General features: G+C 57.0%; 2 protein-coding genes across 2 annotated transcripts in view; one reads left to right on the top strand and one right to left on the bottom strand.

The window, feature by feature from the left end:
• RNF126 (ring finger protein 126) overlaps window positions 1–19,976 on the bottom strand; it is a 245,801-nt gene that overhangs the window by 175,297 nt on the left and 50,528 nt on the right. The gene's annotated exons all lie outside the window — the stretch shown is intronic.
• On the top strand, window positions 7,233–11,630 carry AZU1 (azurocidin 1). The gene is made up of 5 exons (XM_050771207.1): window positions 7,233–7,323; window positions 7,633–7,789; window positions 9,029–9,173; window positions 10,020–10,253; window positions 11,333–11,630. The coding sequence occupies exons 1-5, from the start codon at window positions 7,266–7,268 to the stop codon at window positions 11,489–11,491; spliced, it is 753 nt and encodes a 250-aa protein (XP_050627164.1). The 5' UTR covers window positions 7,233–7,265; the 3' UTR covers window positions 11,492–11,630.

The following is a 19,976-nucleotide window of genomic DNA, read 5'->3' as shown; positions in this document are numbered from 1 at the left end:
CGGGGGTCGCGTCCTCCTCTCTCCGGGCCTGCGGCGGCGGCGGTCCCGTCCTCCCCTCCCCGGTGGCTGCGGTCGGCCTGGGGGCCCACATCGAGGCGGGGGCGGGGGTTGGGGGTTCGGGGTCTCTGACTGTCTCGGTGCCTCTCACGGTCTCTCGCCCGCTCCGACTCCCCCCGCCCCGCGCCTCCGCCCGCCCCTCCGCGGAGCCCGCCGCTCGCTGGTGCGCGTTTCCATGGCGCGGCTCCCAGGGCGCCCGGAGCATCCGAGACAAAAGAGCTGGCGGAGGGGGAGGGGGGTGGGGGGGTCTCCCCGTGCCTCCCTCCCCCGCACTCACCCTCGCCCCCTCCGCCGCCCCGGGGTCCACCCTCCGCCTGGCCGCAGCCGCCCGGGGCGCACGGCGGGATTGCACGGTGCGGGGCTGGGGGCTGCGGGATGCGGGGATGCGGGCAGGGCCCTGGGGACGCGCACTCGGGCAGTGCCTGCTGTCTGCGGGCATTTCCTCCTCCATATGCGCAGCCCTGCGGGGTAGGGGCGGGTTGACCCCCGTTGTAGGAATGGAGAAACTGAGGCTTGGGCACCCTGGGTCGCTGTCCGAGGTCTACGGGCCCCAAACGGCAGGTTTTTAAAAAATCGTTTTTTGGGCGGTGCGCGGTGGCTCAGGCCTGTAATCCCAGCACTTTGGGAGGCCGAGGCAGGCGGATCGCGAGGCCAGGAGTTCGAGACCAGCCTGGCCAACATGGTGAAACCCCGTCTCTACTAAAAATACAAAAATTAGCCGGGCGTGGTGGCGGGCGCCTGTAATCCCAGCTACTCGGGAGGCTGAGGCAGGAGAATCGCTTGAAGCTGGGAGGCGGAGCTTGCAGTGAGCCCAGATCCCGCCACTGCCCTGTGGTCTGGGCAACAAGAGCCAGACTCTGTCTCAAAGAAAAAAAAAAAAAAAAAAAAGAATGACTTCCAGGCTGGGCGCGGTGGCTCAGGCCTGTAATCCCAGCATTTTGGGAGGCAGAGGCCGGAGGATCCCTTGAGGTCAGGAGTTCGAGACCAGCCTGGCCAACATGGTGAAACCCCATCTCTACTAAAAATATAAAAATTAGCCGGACATGGTGACGGGCGCCTGTGATCCCAGCTACATGAGAGGCTGAGGCAGGAGAGTTGCTTGAACCTGGGAGGCCGAGGTTGCAGTGAACCCGGATGGCGCCATTGCACTCCAGCCTGGGCGACAGAGGAGACTCTGTCTGAAAAATAAAAAAATAAAAAAGTGACTTCCAGAGGGTTGGAGCCCTGCCGGATGCCTTAGTTTACTCGTAACAGGCACTGCTGCCCCCTGGGAACAGGGTCGCCCACCATAAATGTGGGAACAGTTTTTTTTTTTTTTTTTTTTTTTTTGTTGTTTTGTTTTTTTTGAGACGGAGTCTCGCTCTGTCGCCCAGGCTGGAGCGCAGTGGCGCGATCTCGGCTCACTGCAAGCTCCGCCTCCCGGGTTCACGCTATTCTCCTGCCTCAGCCTCCCAGTAGCTGGGACTACAGGCGCCCGCCACCACACCCCGCTAATTTTTTGTATTTTTAGTAGAGACGGGGTTTCACCGTGTTAGCCAGGATGGTCTCGATCTCCTGACCTTGTGATCCGCCCGCCTCGGCCTCCCAAAGTGCTGGGATTACAGGCGTGAGCCACCGCGCCCGGCCAAATGTGGGAACAGTTAAATGGTGATGGGAATAGGATGGGAACTCAACGGTGCTGCTACCTTTGGGCGGACTCAGAGGTGGCCCTGCTTCCTGGGACAGGACTGCACGGACTGCCTGGGGAGGGGTCTTTGGCCCCCGGGGTTCCTGCAGAGGGGCTCGGGGAGGCCCTGTGAGCAGATGGTCACAGGTGGGTCCCATTCGATGTGATCCCGTTTCTCCCCAGTGGCCCTGGAGAAGGGGGACGGACGTAGCCTGCTGCGGCCTGTGAGGGGTGGGGCCAGGGTGACCGTTGGGAATCTGGGTGTTGCAAGGTGGCCACAAACAGCTCTCTGGGGGGGAGGAGGAAAAATGCAATTGCTTTTCGGAGGCTTCTGGGGTCAGGAGTGGGAGGGTGTGCAGGGGAACCCGCCGGACGGCTTGGGGGTCCAACAGAGGATCTGGGGGAGTCTCAGAATCTTCTCACCCTAGGAACGCCAGTAGTGGAAAAGGGGCAGGCCTGGCCATGGAGGGCACATTGCTTGGCTGAGGGGCCTGGGCTTGAGTGTGGGGTAATAGGGAGCCATGCAGAGTTCAGAGCAGGCCGGAGGGGTTAAGCATACCAGATGCTGCTCAAAAACTTTATTTAAAGGCCGGGCGCGGTGGCTCACGCCTGTAATCCCAGCACTTTGGGAGGCCGAGACGGGCGGATCACGAGGTCAGGAGATCGAGACCATCCTGGCTAACACGGTGAAACCCCATCTCTACTAAAAAAATACAAAAAACTAGCCGGGCGAGGTGGCGGCGCCTGTGGTCCCAGCTACTCAGAAGGCTGAGGCAGGAGAATGGCGTGAACCCGGGAGGCGGAGCTTGCAGTGAGCTGAGATCCGGCCACCGCACTCCAGCCTGGGTGACAGAGCGAGACTCCGTCTCAAAAAAAAAAATAAAATAAAAATTATTAGCCGGGCGCGGTGGCTCACGCCTGTAATCCCAGCACTTTGGGAGGCCGAGGCGGGTGGATCATGAGGTCAGGAGATTGAGACCATCATGGCCAACACGGTGAAACCCCATCTCTACTAAAAATACAAAAAAAAATTAGCCGGGCGAGGTGGCAGGGGTTGTAGTCCCAGCTACTCGGGAGGCTGAGGCAGGAGAATGGCGTGAACCCGGGAGGCGGAGCTTGCAGTGAGCCAAGATCGCACCACTCTGTAATCCCAGCACTTTGGGAGGCCGAGACGGGCGGATCACGAGGTCAGGAGATCGAGACCATCCTGGCTAACACGGTGAAACCCCGTCTCTACTAAAAAAAATACAAAAAGCTAGCCGGGCGGGGTGGCGGGCGCCTGTAGTCCCAGCTACTCGGGAGGCTGAGGCAGGAGAATGGCGTGAACCCAGGAGGCGGAGCTTGCAGTGAGCTGAGATCCGGCCACTGCACTCCAGCCTGGGCGACAGAGCGAGACTCCGTCTCAAAAAAAAAAAAAAAAAAAAGATCGCACCACTGCACTCCAGCCTGGGGGGGGACAGAGCGAGACTCCGTCTCAAAAATTTTAAAAAATAAATAAATAAATAAATAAAAATTATTATAATTATTATTACTATTATTTTGAGATGGACTCTTGCTCTGTTCCGCAGGGTGGCGTGCAGTGGTGCAATTTCAGCTCACTGCAACCTCCACCTCCTGGGTTCAAGTGATTTTCCTTCCTCAGCCTCCTGAGTAGTTGGGATTATGGGCGCTCGCCACCACGACTGGCTAATTTTTGTATTTTTAGTAAAGACAGGATCTCCCCATGCTGGTCAGGCTGGTCTTCATCTCCTGACCTCAGCTGATCCACCTGCCTCGGCCTCCCAAAGTGCTGGGATGACAGGTGAGCCACTGAGCCCAGCCTCTTTTTTTTTTTTTTTTTTTTTAATAGAGTTAGGGTCTCACCATATTGACAAGGCTGATCTCAAACTACTGGGCTCAAGTGATCCTCCCACCTCGGCCTCCCAAAGCACTGGGATTACAGGCGTGAGCCACCATACCCAGCCTCAAAAACTTTTAGAAATACGAACCCACTCCATGCTAGGCACTGCTTTGTCTAGAACGCAGGGTCTGTCCCTGTTGCAGGGCACACTGATGTGCAGACGGGCTCACCCTGAGGTCACGGGACTGGGAAGGACAGAGCTTCGGGCTCCCGGTGAGAGGAAATGGGGCCTGGCCCACGGGAGAGCTGAGGCCCGTGTTTGGCCAGGATAGGGTGGATGGAGGCTGGGGCCTCAGTCGGGAAGATGGACAGGTGGGGTCTGGGGTGGGCGAAGAGGGAGAGCTGGCCTGGATGGAGGCAGGGGTCTGAGGGCTGTGCCGTGGACCCTGTGAGGTGGCTGGGCTGTGAGGCTCAGTGGAGACCGGATTTGAGCCCTGGGACCCTACCCTGGGATGGGCAGCAGACCTCAAGGCACACTGGCCCCGCCTCCCTGGATTCTCCCCATATGCGCCCCTTGGAGGGGTAAACTACCCTCAAAGGGGCCCCACAGGCCCAGACACAAACTGGCGTCCCCAAGGGTGTGGGGGACACGGTAAGCCCCAGACCTCAGTTTCACCTTGGAAGTGAGCCCCGTGGTAGAAAATGGAGGTAAGTTTGGATGCAGTAGCTCACACCTGTGCTCCCAGCACTTTCGGAGGCCGAGGCGGGTGGATTGCTTGAGGTCAGGAGTTCCAAACCAGCCTGGGCAACATAGTGAGACTCCACCTCTGCAAAAAAAAAAGTACAAAAATTAGCCAGGCATGGTGGCGGGCGCCTGTGGTCCCAGCTACTTGGGAGGCTGAGGCGGGAGGATTGCTGGAAACTGGGAATCGGAGGCTGCAGCAAGCTGAGATCCTGCCACTGCACTCCACCCTGGGCAACATAATGAGATCCCAGCTCTACAAAATAGACAAAAATTAGCCGGGTGTGATGGTGGACGCCTGTGGTCCCAGCTACTCGGGAGGCTGAGGCAGGAGGATCACTTGAACCCAGGAGATTGAGGCTGCAGTGAGCCAAGATCGTGCCACTGCCCTCCAGCCTGAGTGACAGCGAGAATTTGACTCTAAAATAAACAAAAAAAAGGAGATGAAAATTTACATAAAATTAGCCACTTTGAACGGTACAGTTAAGTGGTTTTCGGTGCATTCACTGAGTTGTGCAACCATCACCGCCGTCCAGTCCCAGAACATTCCATCACCCCAAAGAAGGAAGCCCCGTCTCCGTCAGCCATCACTCCCCTCCCCTCCCGCAGCCCCGGCAACCACAGATCCACTTCCCGCCTCTGCAGATTTGCTTGTTCTGGACATTTCGTCTTTATTTTTATATAGTTTTTTATTTGTTTTTATTTTTTATTTTAATTTTAATTTAATTTTATTTTTTTTTTTTTGAGACGGCGTCTTGCTCTGTCACCCAGGCTGGAGTGCAGTGGCACGATCTCAGCTCACTGCAAGCTCCACCTCCCGGGTTCACACCATTCTCCTGCCTCAGCCTCCCGAGTAGCTGGGACTACAGGCGCCTGCCACCTCGCCCGGCTAGTTTTTTGTATTTTTAGTAGAGACGGGGTTTCACCGTGTTAGCCAGGATGGTCTCGATCTCCTGACCTCGTGATCCGCCCGCCTCAGCCTCCCAAAGTGCTGGGATTACAGGCATGAGCCACCACACCCGGCCTATTTTTTATTTTTTTTGAGACGGAGTCTCTCTCTGTCACCCAGGCTGGAGTGCAGTGGTGCAGTCTTGGCTCACTGCAAGCTCCGCCTCCTGAGTTCAAGCGATTATCCTGTCTCAGCCTCCCGAGTAGGTGGGACTATAGGCACCCACCACCACACCCGGCTGATTTCTTTCTTTTTTCTTTTTTTTTTTTTGAGAGGGAGTTTTGCTCTTGTCGCCCAGGCCGGAGTGCAATGGTGCGATCTCAGCTCTCTGCAACCTCCGCCTCCCAGGTTCAAGTGATTCTCCTGCCTCAGCCTCCTAAGTAGGTGGGATTACAAGCACGTGCCACCACGCCTGGCTAATATTGTATTTTTAGTAGAGACGGGTTTCTCCATGTTGGTCAGGCTGGTCTTGAACGCCCAACCTCAGGTGATCTGCCTGCCTCGGCCTCCCAAAGTGCTGGGATTACAGGCGTGAGCCACCGCGCCAATCCCACACCCGGCTAAGTTTTGTTTTGTTTTGTTTGTAGAGACAAAGTTTCACCATGTCGGCTGGGCTCTATTTGTTTTTTTTTGAGACAGGGTCTGACTGTGTTGTCCAGGCTTGTCTCAACCTCCTAAGCTCAAGCGATCCTCCTGCCTTGGCCTCCAATATGTTAGGCTTTCAGGCATAAACCACTGTGCCCAGCCTGGTCGGGATTTCTTTTGCGGGTGATGAAAATATCCTAAAACTGACTGTGGTGATAACGGCACAGATCCATGAAGATGCTCAAAATCCCCGAATGGCACACTTTAAATGGGTGAATTTTGTCGTAGGTGAATGATACCTTTTTTTTTTTTTTTTTTTTTTTTTGAGATGAAGTTTCATTCTGTCACCCAGGCTGGAGTGCAAAGGCGAGATCTCAGCTCATTGCAACCTCCACCTCCCAGGTTCAAACAATTCTCCTGCCTCAGCCTCCCAAGTAGCTGGGATTACAGGCATGCACCACCACACCTGGCTAATTTTTAAATTTTTAGTGGAGACGGGCTTTCACCATGTTGGCCAGGCTGGTCTCAAACTCCCAACCTCAGGTGATCTGCCTGCCTTGGCCTCCCAAAGTGCTGGGATTACAGGCAGGAGCCATCGTGCCTGGTTTGACAATTACATCTCAATAAAGCTGTTGAAAAGGTTAAAAAAAAATCACCCAGCCAGGCACAGTGGCTCACACCTGTAATCCCAGCATTTTGGGAGGCTGAGGCAGGTGGATCACCTGAGATCGGGAGTTTGAGACCAGCCTGACCAACATGGAGAAAGCCATGTTTCAATATAGTGAAACCCCATCTCTACTAAAAATACAATAAATTAGCCAGGTGTGGTGGCGGGCGCCTGTAATCTTGGCTACTCGGGAGGCTGAGACAGGAGAATCACTTGAACCTGGGAGGCAGAGGTTGCAGTGAGCTGAGATCACGCCATTGCACTCAGCCTGGGCGACAAGAGGGGAACTCCGTCTCAAAATAATAATAATAATGATAATCACCCATGCAGACATGCAGGACTCAACGCAGGCCTGCCAGCTCCACTGCCCTGAGCTGCCCTGGTGCCAGGCCCAGTGGGCAGTGGTGGAGCCCCAGTGGCTTGGGATGGGGAGACCGGGACTCTGAGCTGGCAGCGTGGCTGGTGTCTGCTGGGTGCCACTGCATTCCCGCCGTGTGCTGGGCCCCGGGATCCACTGGTTCCTGTCACCCTCATCTGCCCCTGAGGGTGCGGCCATCTTCTAGAAGGGGAAACTGAGGGTCAGCGTGGGACGTCAGGGGAGCCCAGGCTGGCCCGGGGAGCAGTTGGCAGTGAAGGCCTTGGGCAACTTCCCGTGTTCCCACTGAGTGGGGCTGTCCCTGGGCCTGGGCGGGGACGCCGCCAACTGCCGAGGCCCGCGTATAAGGGTGGCCGCCGCCTTAGCCACAGAGCTGCTCCGCCATGACCCGGCTGACGGTCCTGGCCCTGCTGGCTGGTCTTCTGGTGTCCTCGAGGGCCGGTGAGTGCCTGTGTGTGCCAGGTGGTCCCCAGTCTGTGCTGGGGGCCCGGCTGCCGGGGCAGAGCTCAGACTCAAGGCACAGAGAAGGCAAGCGGCTTGGCCTGGGTCACACAGCCATCCCGGCCGGGACAGTCCCGGAGGGTGTGTGGGACTCAGGGCCCACCTGTCCTTTTAGGGAGTGGGACGATGGGGGAGGGTGGGTCCTCCTGTAGCCCCACTGTGTGGATGGAGCTGGGGCTGGAGCTTCACACGCCCTCCCGGCCACTGAGTGGGTTCTCAGGGATCTCAGAGCTGCCTCCCCCGACCCAGGCTCCAGCCCCCTCGCGGACATCGTGGGCGGCCGGAAGGCGAGACCCCGCCAGTTCCCGTTCCTGGCCTCCATCCAGAATCAAGGAAGGCACTTCTGCGGGGGTGCCCTGATCCATCCCCGCTTCGTGATGAGCGCGGCCAGCTGCTTCCGAAACCAGTGAGGCGGGCCTGGGGAGGGGGTCTGGGGGGCACTGGGGCTCAGAGAAGGGGCTTGGGGGGCTTAGGGGATTCAGTGGGGGTGCTTGGTAGGTGAGGAGGGGAGGGGGTTGTAAAAGGAGGGGCTCAGGAAAAGGAGGGGGCTTGGAGGGAGAAATGGGGAATGAGTTGAGGAGGGACTCAAGGATATTGGGGGACTCAGATGGAGGAAGCCCAGAGAAGGGAAGGGGTTCAGATGGAGGAGGTTCAGAGAAGGGAAGGGGGTCAGATGGAGGAAGCCCAGAGAAGGGAAGGGGCTCAGATGGAGGAGGCCTAGAGAAGGGAAGGGACTCAGATGGAGGAGGGCCAGAGAAGGGAAGAGGGTCAGATGGAGGAGGGCCAGAGAAGGGAAGAGGGTCAGATGGAGGAGGGCCAGAGAAGGGAAGGGGGTCAGATGGAGGAGGCTCAGAGAAGGGAAGGGACTCGGATGGAGGAGGGCCAGAGAAGGGAAGGGGCTCAGATGGAGGAGGGCCAGAGAAGGGAAGGGGTCAGATGGAGGAGGCCCAGAGAAGGGAAGGGGGTCAGATGGAGGAGGCCCAGAGAAGGGAAGGGTGTCAGATGGAGGAGGCTCAGAGCATGGGAAGAGCTCAGATGGAGGAGGCCCAGAGAAGGGAAGGGGGTCAGATGGAGGAGGTTCAGAGAAGGGAAGGGACTCAGATGGAGGAGGGCCAGAGAAGGGAAGGGACTCAGATGGAGGAGGCCCACAGAAGGGAAGAGGGTCAGATGGAGGAGGTCGAGAGAAGAGAAGGGACTCAGATGGAGGAGGGAGGAGGCTCAGAGAAGGGAAGGGACTCAGATGGAGGAGGCCCAGAGAAGGAAAGGGGGTCAGATGGAGGAGGGCCAGAGAAGGGAAGGGGGTCAGATGGAGGAGGTTCAGAGAAGGGAAGAGGGTCAGATGGAGGAGGCTCAGAGAAGGGAAGAGACTCGGATGGAGGAGGCCCAGAGAAGGGAAGGGGGTCAGATGGAGGAGGCCCAGAGAAGGGAAAGGGGTCAGATGGAGGAGGCCCAGAAAAGGGAAGGGGCTCAGGATGGGGAGGGGGCCCTGGAGGGTCTCGGCTCCGCTTCTGTAAAAGGAGGGGAGTTTTCAGGGTGAAGGAATTCAGTCTGCAGGCTGGATCCCCCCTAATTTGCAAGCCGGCTTGCCCCGTGCCCAGGCCCCAGCCTGGTGTCCTCCCTCTGCCCTTTCCTCCACTGCTCTCAGGAACCCCGGGACTGTCACCGTGGTGCTGGGCGCCTATGACCTGAGGCGGCGGGAGAGGCGGTCCCGCCAGACGTTTTCCATCAGCAGCATGAGTGAGAACCGCTATGACCCCCAGCAGAACCTGAACGACCTGGTGCTGCTTCAGGTGAGAGGCTGGTGTGGGGCTCACGCCTGTGGCCCCAGCACCTCAGGAGGCCGACATTAGCCAGGGAAACACGTTCAAACTCGGTCTCTACGAAAAAACAAGGGCACGGTGGCTCACGACTGTAATCCCAGCATTTTGGGAGGCTGAGGCAGGTGGATCATGAGGTCAGGAGTTCGAGACCAGCCTGGCCAACATGGTGAAACCCCGTCTCTACTAAAAATACAAAAATTAGCCGGGCGTGGTGGCGGGCGCCTGTAGTCCCAGCTACTCAGGAAGCTGACGCAGGAGAATTACTGGAACCCAGGAGGTTGAGGCTGCAGTGAGCTGAGATTGCGCCATTGCACTCCCGCCTGGGCGACAGAGCCAGGCCCTGTCTCAAAAAAAACTTACAAAAAAAAAAAAAAAAAAAAAGAAAAAAAAAGAAAACAGCAAAACACACAGATGTACCACAGTGCACGTACGGAGCCTCCTGTTGGTGGAAACTGACGCCGTTTTCAGATGCTTTCGTTGTAACAGAACCAAGTGAATGTTTTTCATTTTTGATTTTTTCTTTGAGAAAATGATAAAATGATCTCAAAAATAATATAAAAAAATTTTAAAAGTAGAGAGGGGGGGTTTCACCTTGTTGGCCAGGCTGGTCTCTAACTCCTGGCCTCAAGGGATCCTCCCACCTTGGTCTCCCAACGTGCTAATACAGGCACGAGCCACCGCGCCCGGCACCTGCCGGGAATTAAATGCAAACCACTTACAGACTACAATTCATGTCCCTGACACTCCTGCTGCCAGGGGGCCCATGAGGCTCCAGTTCCCAGGGCCACCCTTCCCTGACTCCGTTTCCTTCCCCAGCTGGACCGCGAGGCCAACATCACCAGCAGCGTGGCAATACTGGCACTGCCCCTGCAGAACGCCATGGTGGAAGCCGGCACCAGATGCCAGGTGGCCGGCTGGGGGACCCGGCGTAGTGGGGGGCGTCTCTCTCGTTTTCCCAGGTTCGTCAACGTGACCGTGACTCCTGAGGACCAGTGTCGTCCCAATAACGTGTGCACCGGTGTGCTCGCCCGCCGGGCCGGCATCTGCAATGTAAGTGCTCCCCGTGGCGGGAGGAGGGGTCTGGAGAGGTAATGAGCTCTCCATGGCAGGAGAAAGCAAGTTCAGGCTGAGGACGGCACAGGAGGGGGCCTCAGGATGGAGCATTTTCACAGTATGAGAAAAAGTATCTCTTTTTTTTTTTTTTTTGAGACGGAGTCTCGCTCTGTCGCCCAGTCTGGAGTGCAGTGGCCGGATCTCAGCTCACTGCAAGCTCCGCCTCCCGGGTTCACGCCATTCTCCTGCCTCAGCCTCCCAAGTAGCTGGGACTACAGGCGCCCGCCACCTCGCCCGGCTAGTTTTTTTTGTATTTTTTAGTAGAGACGGGGTTTCACTGTGTTAGCCAGGATGGTCTCGATCTCCTGACCTCGTGATCCACCCGTCTCGGCCTCCCAAAGTGCTGGGATTACAGGCTTGACCCACCGCGCCCGGCCCCTCTTTTTTTTTTTTTTTTTTTTTTTTTTTGAGATGGAGTCTCCTTGCTCTGTCACCCAGTCTGGAGTGCAGTGGTGTGATCTCGGCTCACTGCAACCTCCGCCTCCCAGGTCCAAGCGATTCTCCCACCTCAGCCTGCTGAGTAGCTGGGATTACAGGCGCCCGCCACCACGCCCGGCTAATTTTGTATTTTTAGTAGAGACGGGGTTTCTCCATGTTGGTCAGGCTGGTCTCGAACTCCTGGCCTCATGATCCGCCCACCTCGGCCTCCCAAAGTGTTGGGATGACAGGCGTGAGCCACCGCGCCTGGCTGAGAAACAGTATCTATCAAACGTTAACGTCTGTGCTGGGGGTTGGGGACCCAGCAGGCACGGTAGAGCCGGACATTGAGGGACTCAGGTGTGTGACTGCCAGGGGAGGGGCACCTGGCCCAGCCTGGAGGTGCCAGGAAACTTCAGAAAGCAGCTGGTCCCAAATTCCACTAGGAGTTAACCAGGGCAGAGAGAGAACAGCTGTGCAAAGGTCCTGGGGTTGGATCAGGACTTGTAGGTTCCAGGAGCGGCAAGAGGGCTCTGCAGTTCTGGGGTGGCGCGGGAGCCGGGCCCAGGGACGCCCTGACACAGCTGCCACCTGCCCAGGGAGACGGGGGCACCCCCCTCATCTGTGACGGCCTGGGGCACGGCGTGGCCTCCTTCTCCGTGGGGCCCTGTGGCCGAGGCCCCGACTTCTTCACCCGAGTGTCGGTTTTCCGAGACTGGATCGATGGTGTTCTCAACGGGGGACCAGTGCCAGCCTAGGGGGGCCTGTGACCTCCCAAAGAGCCCAGCCCTGCCCTCCGCGCCTCCCGCGCTCCGAACCTACCTCCCACGGCCCCGCCCCTGCCCCGCTCCGGCCGGCGTGGCCCTGGCTGTAATAAAGAAGCCAATCTCGCCTCTGCTTCTGGTTTCTGTTCATCAGGGAGGGCTGTGGGGAGGTGTGAGCGGCACCTTCACGGACCTCAGGGGCACCCACGCCAGGCACGCTGCCTGTGCAGACGTTCAGGGATCCCCTGGAAGCAGGGGCTGGTGTTATCTCCACCGGACAGCGGGGTGTTGGGGGAGGCCCAGGTTCCGAGAGGTTGGGTGGCTGCCCTGAGGTCACACAGCTTTGAACCCGAATCTGTGAGACTGTAGTCCCTCTTCCCACATCTCATCCTGCTGGAGAACATATCACACAGCTCCGTGGGCAATGCCAGAACACGCAGGAGAGGCGGGCGCGGTGGCTCACGCCTGTTATCCCGGCACTTTGGGAGGCTGGGGCAGGCGGATCACCTGAGGTCAGGAGTTCAAGACCAGCCTGGCCAACCTGGTGAAACCCCATCTCTACAAAAATACAAAAATTAGCCAGGCATGATGGCAGGCGCCTGTAGTCCCAGCTACTCAGGAGGCTGAGGCAGGAGAATCACTTGAACCCAGGAGGCGGAGCTTGCAGGGAACCGAGATGGCGCCATTGCACTCCAGCCTGGGCAACAGAGTGAGACTCTGTCTCAAAAAAAAAAAAAAAGAAAACCCACAGGAGAGAACGGGAAACATTTGCCTCTTGGATCCAATACAAACTGAGTAAAACATGAATACGAAATAATAAATATAATTGTATATATAAGTGATACAGAGTAAAATATGAATCTGATGGCTGGGCGTGGAAAACGCAGGAGAGGCGGGCGCAGTGGCTCACGCCTGTTATCTCAGCACTTTGGGAGGCCAAGGTGGGAGCCCCGGAGGTTGAGACCAGCCTAGGCAACAGAGTGAAACCACGTCTCTACAAAAATAATTTTAAAAATGCCGGGCGTGGTGGCTCACACCTGTAATCCCAGCACTTTAGGAGGCTGAGGTGGGTGGATCACGAGGTCAGGAGATCGAGACCAGCCTGGCCAACATGGTGAAACCCTGTCTGTACTAAAAATAAAAAAATTGGCCGGGCGCGGTGGCTCAAGCCTGTAAACCCAGCACTTTGGGAGGCCGAGACGGGCGGATCACGAGGTCAAGAGATCGAGACCATCCTGGCTAACATGGTGAAACCCCGTCTCTACTAAAAAAAATACAAAAAACTAGCCGGGCGAGGTGGCGGGTGCCTATAGTCCCAGCTACCCAGGAGGCTGAGGCAGGAGAATGGCGTAAACCCGGGAGGCGGAGCTTGCAGTGAGCTGAGATCCGGCCACTGCGCTCCAGCCTGGGCCACGACAGAGCAAGACTCCGTCTCAAAAAAAAATAAAAAAAAATAAAAAAAATAAAAATAAAAATACAAAAAATTAGTCGGACGTCGTGGCACGTGCCTGTAATCCCAGCTACTCGGGAGACTGAGGAGGAGAATCGCTTGAACCCAGGAGGTGGAGGTTGCAATGAGCCAAGATTGAGCCACTGCACTCCAGCCTGGGGGATAGAGTGAGACTCTGTCTCATAAAATAAAATAAAATAAAATAAAACAAAATAAAACAAAATAAAACGAAGCATGCAATTCAATGGTGTTTGGTACACTCACAATGTTGTGTGGTCACGACCTCTGTTGAGTTCCAGAATATTCCATCACCCCCAAAGGAATCCGTGTCCCCCTCAGCCGTCACTCCCTGTCCCCTCCCCAGTCCGCGGCACCCAGGCGTCCTCTTCCTGTCTCCGTGGATGGGCCTGTCCTGGACGGTTCACAGCAATGGGATCACACACTGCGTGGTGTTTCGTGTCTGGCGTCTCTCACATGGCGTGATATCCTCACGGTGCATCCGTGCTGTGGCCTGGGTCAGAGCCTGGCTCCTTTTCACGGCCGCGTCATGTTCCAGCACGTGGAGGGCCACGCTGTGCTGATGGACGCCCCCGTGGATGGACGTCTGAGCCTCTCCACTTCCAGCAGCTGTGACTGTCAGTGCTGTGGACACTCGTGTGCAGGTTTGTGTTGGAAACTCCTGCTTTTCTTTCTTTTGTGGGTATAACAGGTCCTCCTTTTTTTTTTTTTTGGGACGGAGTCTGTCTCTGTTGCCCGGGCTGGAGTGCAGTGGTGCAATCTCGGCTCACTGCAAGCTCCGCCTCCCGGGTTCACGCCATTCTCCCGCCTCAGCCTCCTGAGGAGCTGGGGCTACAGGTGCCGCCACCACGCCTGCTAATGTTTTGTATTTTTAGTAGAGACGGGGTTTCACCGTGTTAGCCAGGATGGTCTCTATCTCCTGACCTCGCAATCCGCCCGCCTCAGCCTCCCAAAGTGCTGGGATTACAGGCGTGAGCCACTGCACTCGGCCAACAGGTCCTCTTTACAGAGGGGGAAGCTGAGGCCTAGAGAGGGGGCCAGTGGCTCAGGAGGCCAGCTGGTGGGGGCCCTGCTTGAGCTTGGAGAGGCGAAGCCACTGACTGACCATTGTTCAGATGGGGAAACTGAGGCCCAAGGCAGGATTGAGGTTCAAGGGCTTCTGGTGTCCCTGGCTTGGGGCCACGTCCAGTCATGAAGGTCTCCCTGCTGGTATGCGATCCTTTTCCTGCTAGGGGCGGTTTCCGCCCTCCTCTCTCCGGCCCCTCTTGCTCCCCCGTCCTGGGCCCACGGGTGCTGGTCTCAGGTTCCCCTGGCAGGGGTCAGCCCAACTCGAGGGCCCTCAGTGCGGAGCTGTGCGTGACTGTGGGCGGCCTCAGATTTCAGGGACATAGAACGGGGTCCCATCCGTGGTCCCACCCCCAACCCTGCAGCCCTGTCCAGGCTCCGCCCTCAGCCCCCCAACCCTGCAGCCCTGTCCAGGCTCCGCCCTCAGCCCCCAACCCTGCAGCCCTGTCCAGGCTCCGCCCACAGGCCCCCACCCTGCAGCCCTGTCCAGGCTCCGCTCTCAGCCCCCCAACCCTGCAGCACTGTCCAGGCTCTGCCCTCAGACCCCCAACCCTGCAGCCCTGTCCAGGCTCTGCCTGCAGCCCCCCAGCCTCACAGCCCTGTCCAGGACACGCTCACAGCCCCCACCCTGCAGCCCTGTCCAGGCCCGGCCACGTGCAGCCTCCCGGCAGACCCAGGTGTGCTCAGGCTAAAACCAGCGGTTCTGTTTCCTCTCACCAGCCCGCTACCCCGCCCCACTCACTGGTGTCTTGGGAAGGTTTTTAAATTTGGGGAATTCTCGGTACAGATTGTGAAATGTCTGGGCTTGGCTTACAAATCCCGCGAGGGGCATCAGAGGACAGGCGGGTGGATGGGCCTGGGGGGTGTGGAAGGCGGCCGGGCGTCGGGTCCCCAAGGACATGGGAAGGTCAACAGTCAGCACAAAACACACAAAACACAACCGGGGCGAGGCTGAGCCTCACGGGCGAGTCAGCATCTTCCCATCACTCAGGGAGAGAAGATTTTCCTTTTATAAAGAGGAGAGGAAAGGAGGCCGGGCCCAGCGGCTCACGCCTGTAATCCCAGCACTTTGGAGGCCGAGGCGGGCGGATCATTGGAGGCCAGGAGTTCGAGACCAGCCTGGCCAACAAGGTGAAACGCCGTCTCTACTAAAAATACAAAAATTAGCCGGGCACATGCCTGTAATCCCAGCTACTTGGGAGCCTGAGGCAGGAGAATTGCTTGAACCCGGGAGGTAGAAGTTGTAGTGAGCCGAGGTCATGCCATTGCACTCCAGCCTGGGCAACAAGAGTGAGACTGCATCTCAAAAACAACAAAGAAAGAAAGAAAGAAAGAAAAAGAAAGGAGAGGCCGGGCGCGGTGGCTCAAGCCTGTAATCCCAGCACTTTGGGAGGCCGAGGCGGGCGGATCACAAGGTCAGGAGATCGAGACCACGGTGAAACCCCGTCTCTACTAAAAATACAAAAAACTAGCCGGGCGAGGTGGCGGGGCCTGTAGTCCCAGCTACTCGGGAGGCTGAGGCAGGAGAATGGCGTGAACCCGGGAGGCGGAGCTTGCAGTGAGCTGAGATCCGGCCACTGCACTCCAGCCCGGGTGACAGAGCGAGACTCCGTCTCAAAAAAAAAAAAAGAAAGAAAGAAAAAGAAAGGAGAGGAGAGAAAGAGAGAACAAGAGAGATGGAGAGACAGACAGAGACATAGAGAGAGACGGAAAAAGAGGGACAGAACCAGAGAGACTGAGAGAGATAGATTAAGAAAAGAGAGACAGAGATGAAGAGACAGACACAGAGAGACACAAACACAGAGACAAAGAGACAGATATAGAGAGACAGAGACAGAGAGGGAGACAGAAAGAGGGCGGGGAGAGAAACAGAGACACAGGCCTCAGCCTCCTACACCCTCCCTCCCCTGGGTCTCCCCTCAGCCCGGGCGGCCCCACCTGCGATCCCTGAAGCCGTTACCGGTTGCAACACCCACAGTTGGCACAGGAAGGGGCCCCCACTACCTCTGCCCCCAGGCCGACCCCTGCAGAGCCCCCAGCATGTTCCACGGAGCCCTCCCTGCTACCCGCTCCAAGCGCTCCTGTCGCCCTGGCCCGTGCCTTCCCCGCCCGTCTCTGTGCCTTGGCACGTGGGTCCCCCCAGGACGCACGGGGGAGCCTGGAGGACCCGGGGCCCGCAGGACCGTGCCGGGACGCTCCAGTCAGGACCCGGCTGCATCAGCCTTTCGTGGAAACAGATCCTGAGGGGGAAGCACATGTACAGTGAGGACGGGGGCAGCTCCCCGGGCGCCTCTCGCGTGTGCTAGATCCAGCAGTATGTGTGCACGCGTCCGTCTTTTCTTTTTTTGGTTGACAGCTTTACTGAGATGTCCTTTACGCACAACAAACAATTCACCCACTTAACGATTTGGGGGTGACCAGATGGTGGGGGAGGATCGCTGGAGCCCAGGAGTTCCAGACCAGCCTGGGCAGCATAGCAAGACCCCTCTCTATTTTGTTTTGTTTTGTTTTGTTTGTTTGTTTTTTGAGATGGAGTTTTGCTCTTGTCACCCAGGCTGGAGTGCAAAGGTGCGATCTCAGCTCACCGCAACCTCTGCCTCCCGAGTTCAAGCGATTCTCGTGCCTCAGCCTCCCAAGTAGCTGGGACTACAGACGTGAGCCACCGAGCCCGGCACAAGACCGCTCTCTCTGAAAAAAAAAAAAAAAAAGGCCGGGAGTGTCAGCGTGAGCTGACTCATGGGGCAAAGCAGCGGCACTTTTGTTGAATGAGAATAACCCCCCTTTTTTTTTTTTGAGATGGAGTCTTGCTCTGTCCCCCAGGCTGGAGTGCAGTGGTGTGATCTCAGCTCACTGCAAGCTCCACCTCTCGGATTCAGGCCATTCTCCTGCCTCAGCCTCCTGAGTAGCTGGGACTACAGGTGCCCACCACCATGCCCGGCTAATTTTTTGTATTTTTTTTAGTAGAGGTGGGGTTTCACCGTGTTAGCCAGGATGGTCTTGATCTCCCGACCTCGTGATCCGCCCGTCTCGGCCTCCCAAAGTGCTGACATTACAGGCGTGAGCCACAGCGCCCGGCCGAGAATAACCCTTTCATTTTGAGACAGTGTCTCATTCTTTCTCCCATGCTGGAGTGCGGTGATGCAATCTCGACCCACTGCAACCTCTGCCTCCCAGGTTCAAGCAATTCTCCTGCCTCAGCCTCCCAAGTAGCTGGTATTACAGGCACCTGCCACCACACCTGGGTAATTTTTGTATTTTTAGTAGAGTCAGGGTTTCATCATGTTGCCCAGGGTGGTCTTGAACTCCTGACCTCGTGATCCATCTGCTTCAGCCTCGCAAAATGCTGGGGTTACAGGCGTGAGCCACCGCACTCGGCCAGAGCTCTAGTTCTTTAATAGGCATCAGATTGGTCACGGTGGCTCATGCCTGTGATCCCAGCATCTGGGGAGGCTGAGGCAGGAGAGTCACTGAAAGCTGGCAGTTCAAGACCAGCTGGGGCAACACAGCAAGACTCCATTTCTACAAAAAATTAAACAGCCAACCAAAAAAAGAAAGAAAAACTTTAACTGGACATGGTGGAGTGTACCTGTGGTCCCAGCTACTTGGGGGCTGAGGCAGGAGAATTGCTTGAGCCCCGGAGGTCGAGGCTGCAGTGAGCCATGATTGCACCACTGCACTGCAGCCTGGGTGACACAGCCAGACCCTGTCTCAAAAAATATATATGTATATTATAAAATATATATTATATAATATAAATAATATATATGTTACATATTGTATGTATACATATATGTTATATACACATGTTATAATATATACATTAATATTATAGCCAGGCGCAGTGGCTCACACCTGTGTTCCCAGCACTTTGACAGGATTACAGGCGGGTCACCTGAGGTCAGGAGTTCGAGACCAGCCTGGCCAATATAGTGAAACCCCGTCTTTACTAAAAATACAAAAAGAAAAAAAAAATGGCCGGGCGTGGTGGCGGGCGCCTGTAATCCCAGCTACTCAGGAGGCTGAGGCAGGAGAATTGTTTGAACCCGGGAGATGGAGGCTGCAGTGAGCCGAGATGGCACCACTGCACTCCAGCCTGGGCAACAGGGTGAGACTCTCAGAAAAAAAAAAAAAAGGCGGGGGAAACAGTAACTGGACAGTGCAGGAACTGGCAGACACCCTGACCACGTGGCCAAGGCTATCATCATCAGCACCAGACAGGCCGAAGCCGTGGGCTCCTAGGTGGGGGCCCGAGACAGACACACGCCGCGCCCGGGGCTCCCTCCACCGAGCCCTGAGGCAACCGGGGACCATCACCACGGAGGGACGCTCCGCAGAGCGACCACCAGCTCCCCTCAACACCCCGTGGGCTGCGGGAGAGCAGAGGGACTGCGCCCATCAGAGGAGACCCTGGTAGCTGAAGATGGGCAACGTGGGCACCCAGGACCCGGCAAAGGGCGGCCGGCGACACTCAGAGGGCCCGGGGCCGAGGGGACCGTTTCCAATCGATGTTCACGCCCTGGGTTCGATCACGGCCTCAGAGTTGAGCAACAGGACAGAATTTAGGGAAGCTGGGGGAGGGAGTCCGGGGGGCGGAAGGGAGTCTGGTCCCTTTGGACTTCTGTAAGTGTGAAATCGTTTCCAAACGAAACGTTACAAAGGTTTTTTTTTTTTTTTTGTCTCCAAGTTCATTCAATGCTTCTCTCTATGTCACTGTAGGTTTAAACTGTTCAGTTATAAATAAATAATATTATCCTCTGTCCTGGGCTTTCCCCCGTTCCCGGCACCGCAGACATGGGGGCTCTATTGTTCTCTGGGGTGGGGCCATCCTGGCCATCGCAGGCCCTGCCAGGAGCTCCCTCCAAGTCGTGACAACCACAGATGTCTCCATACCTCACCCAGGGACCCCTGGGGGCAGAATCACCCCAGGCTTAGTGGATTCCACGGACGCCCTAGAGACTCTGCGTCCCATGATCCTCTGCCCTGCCGAGGTCCCAGGAGGCTGCACACATTGAAATCCGCGCCCTGAGTGGGGAGGGAGAGAGGAGGTGAATCCCAGGAGCTGGGGTCCCCCTGGTTTACGCCGTACGCCCCGTCAGGAGTTTATTCTGGTGTCTGGTGTGACCGGGGGCAGACTCCATTTTTTATTTTTATTTTTATTTATTTATGTTTTAAGATGGAGTCTTGCTCTGTCACCCAGTCTGGAGTGCAATGGCTCGATCTCGGCTCACTGCAACCTTCGCCTCCCAGGTTCAAGGGATTCTCCTGCCTCAGCCTCCAGAGTAACTGGGACTACAGGCGCCCGCCACCACGCTCGGCTAATTTTTGTATTTTTAGTAGAGATGGGGTTTTGCCATGTTGGTCAGGCTGGTCTTGAACTCCTGACCGCAGGTGATCCACCCACCTCAGCCTCCCAAAGTGCTGGGATTACAGGCGTGAGCCACCACACCTGGCCATTTTTTTTCCGCAAATAATGAACACAGGGTTTCTCCCCTGGGCACTGTGGACATCGGGGCCGGATCCTTCTCTGGGGCGCTGTGGACACTGGGTCCAGATCCTTCTCTGGGGTGGGCCCGTCCTGGACACTGCAGCGTGCTCGGCATCATCCTTGGCCTCCACCCACTCCATGCCCGGAGCCCCCCCTCGTCGTGACAGCCACAGGTGTCCCCAGACCTCGCCCAGGGTCCCCTTGGGGCAGAATCACCCCTTGATTGAGAATCGTGGCCTTAAAGGGGGAACAAAACCCCCAGACAAAAGCTGGCAGGAGGATGTTCGCTGGGGCTTCAGGCACTGAGGTCACTCGTGGGCCCCCGCCCTCCCCAGCTCCGCATCCTGTCCCCTGCGCCTGTCGGTTTCCAGCTCACCCACCCACGGGACACGGCTGTCACGGCCCGCTTTGTGGGGGCCACAGGGACCTCATCAGGGAGGCATCTCCTTGTGGGTGGCACG

The sequence above is a fragment of the Macaca thibetana genome, chromosome 19 (genome assembly GCF_024542745.1).
Source record: "Macaca thibetana thibetana isolate TM-01 chromosome 19, ASM2454274v1, whole genome shotgun sequence".
Classification (NCBI taxonomy): domain Eukaryota; kingdom Metazoa; phylum Chordata; class Mammalia; order Primates; family Cercopithecidae; genus Macaca; species Macaca thibetana.
This window is presented reverse-complemented; position numbering and strand designations above follow the sequence as displayed.

What these genes read in the sequence shown, in the direction of transcription:
- AZU1 (XM_050771207.1), top strand. Translation starts at nt 7,266, where the DNA reads ATGACCCGGCTGACGGTCCTGGCCCTGCTGGCTGGTCTTCTGGTGTCC. An exon ending in GCCAGCTGCTTCCGAAACCA is followed by an intron (nt 7,790 to 9,028) that starts GTGAGGCGGGCC and finishes CACTGCTCTCAG; the next exon opens with GAACCCCGGGACTGTCACCG. An exon ending in ACGACCTGGTGCTGCTTCAG is followed by an intron (nt 9,174 to 10,019) that starts GTGAGAGGCTGG and finishes TTCCTTCCCCAG; the next exon opens with CTGGACCGCGAGGCCAACAT.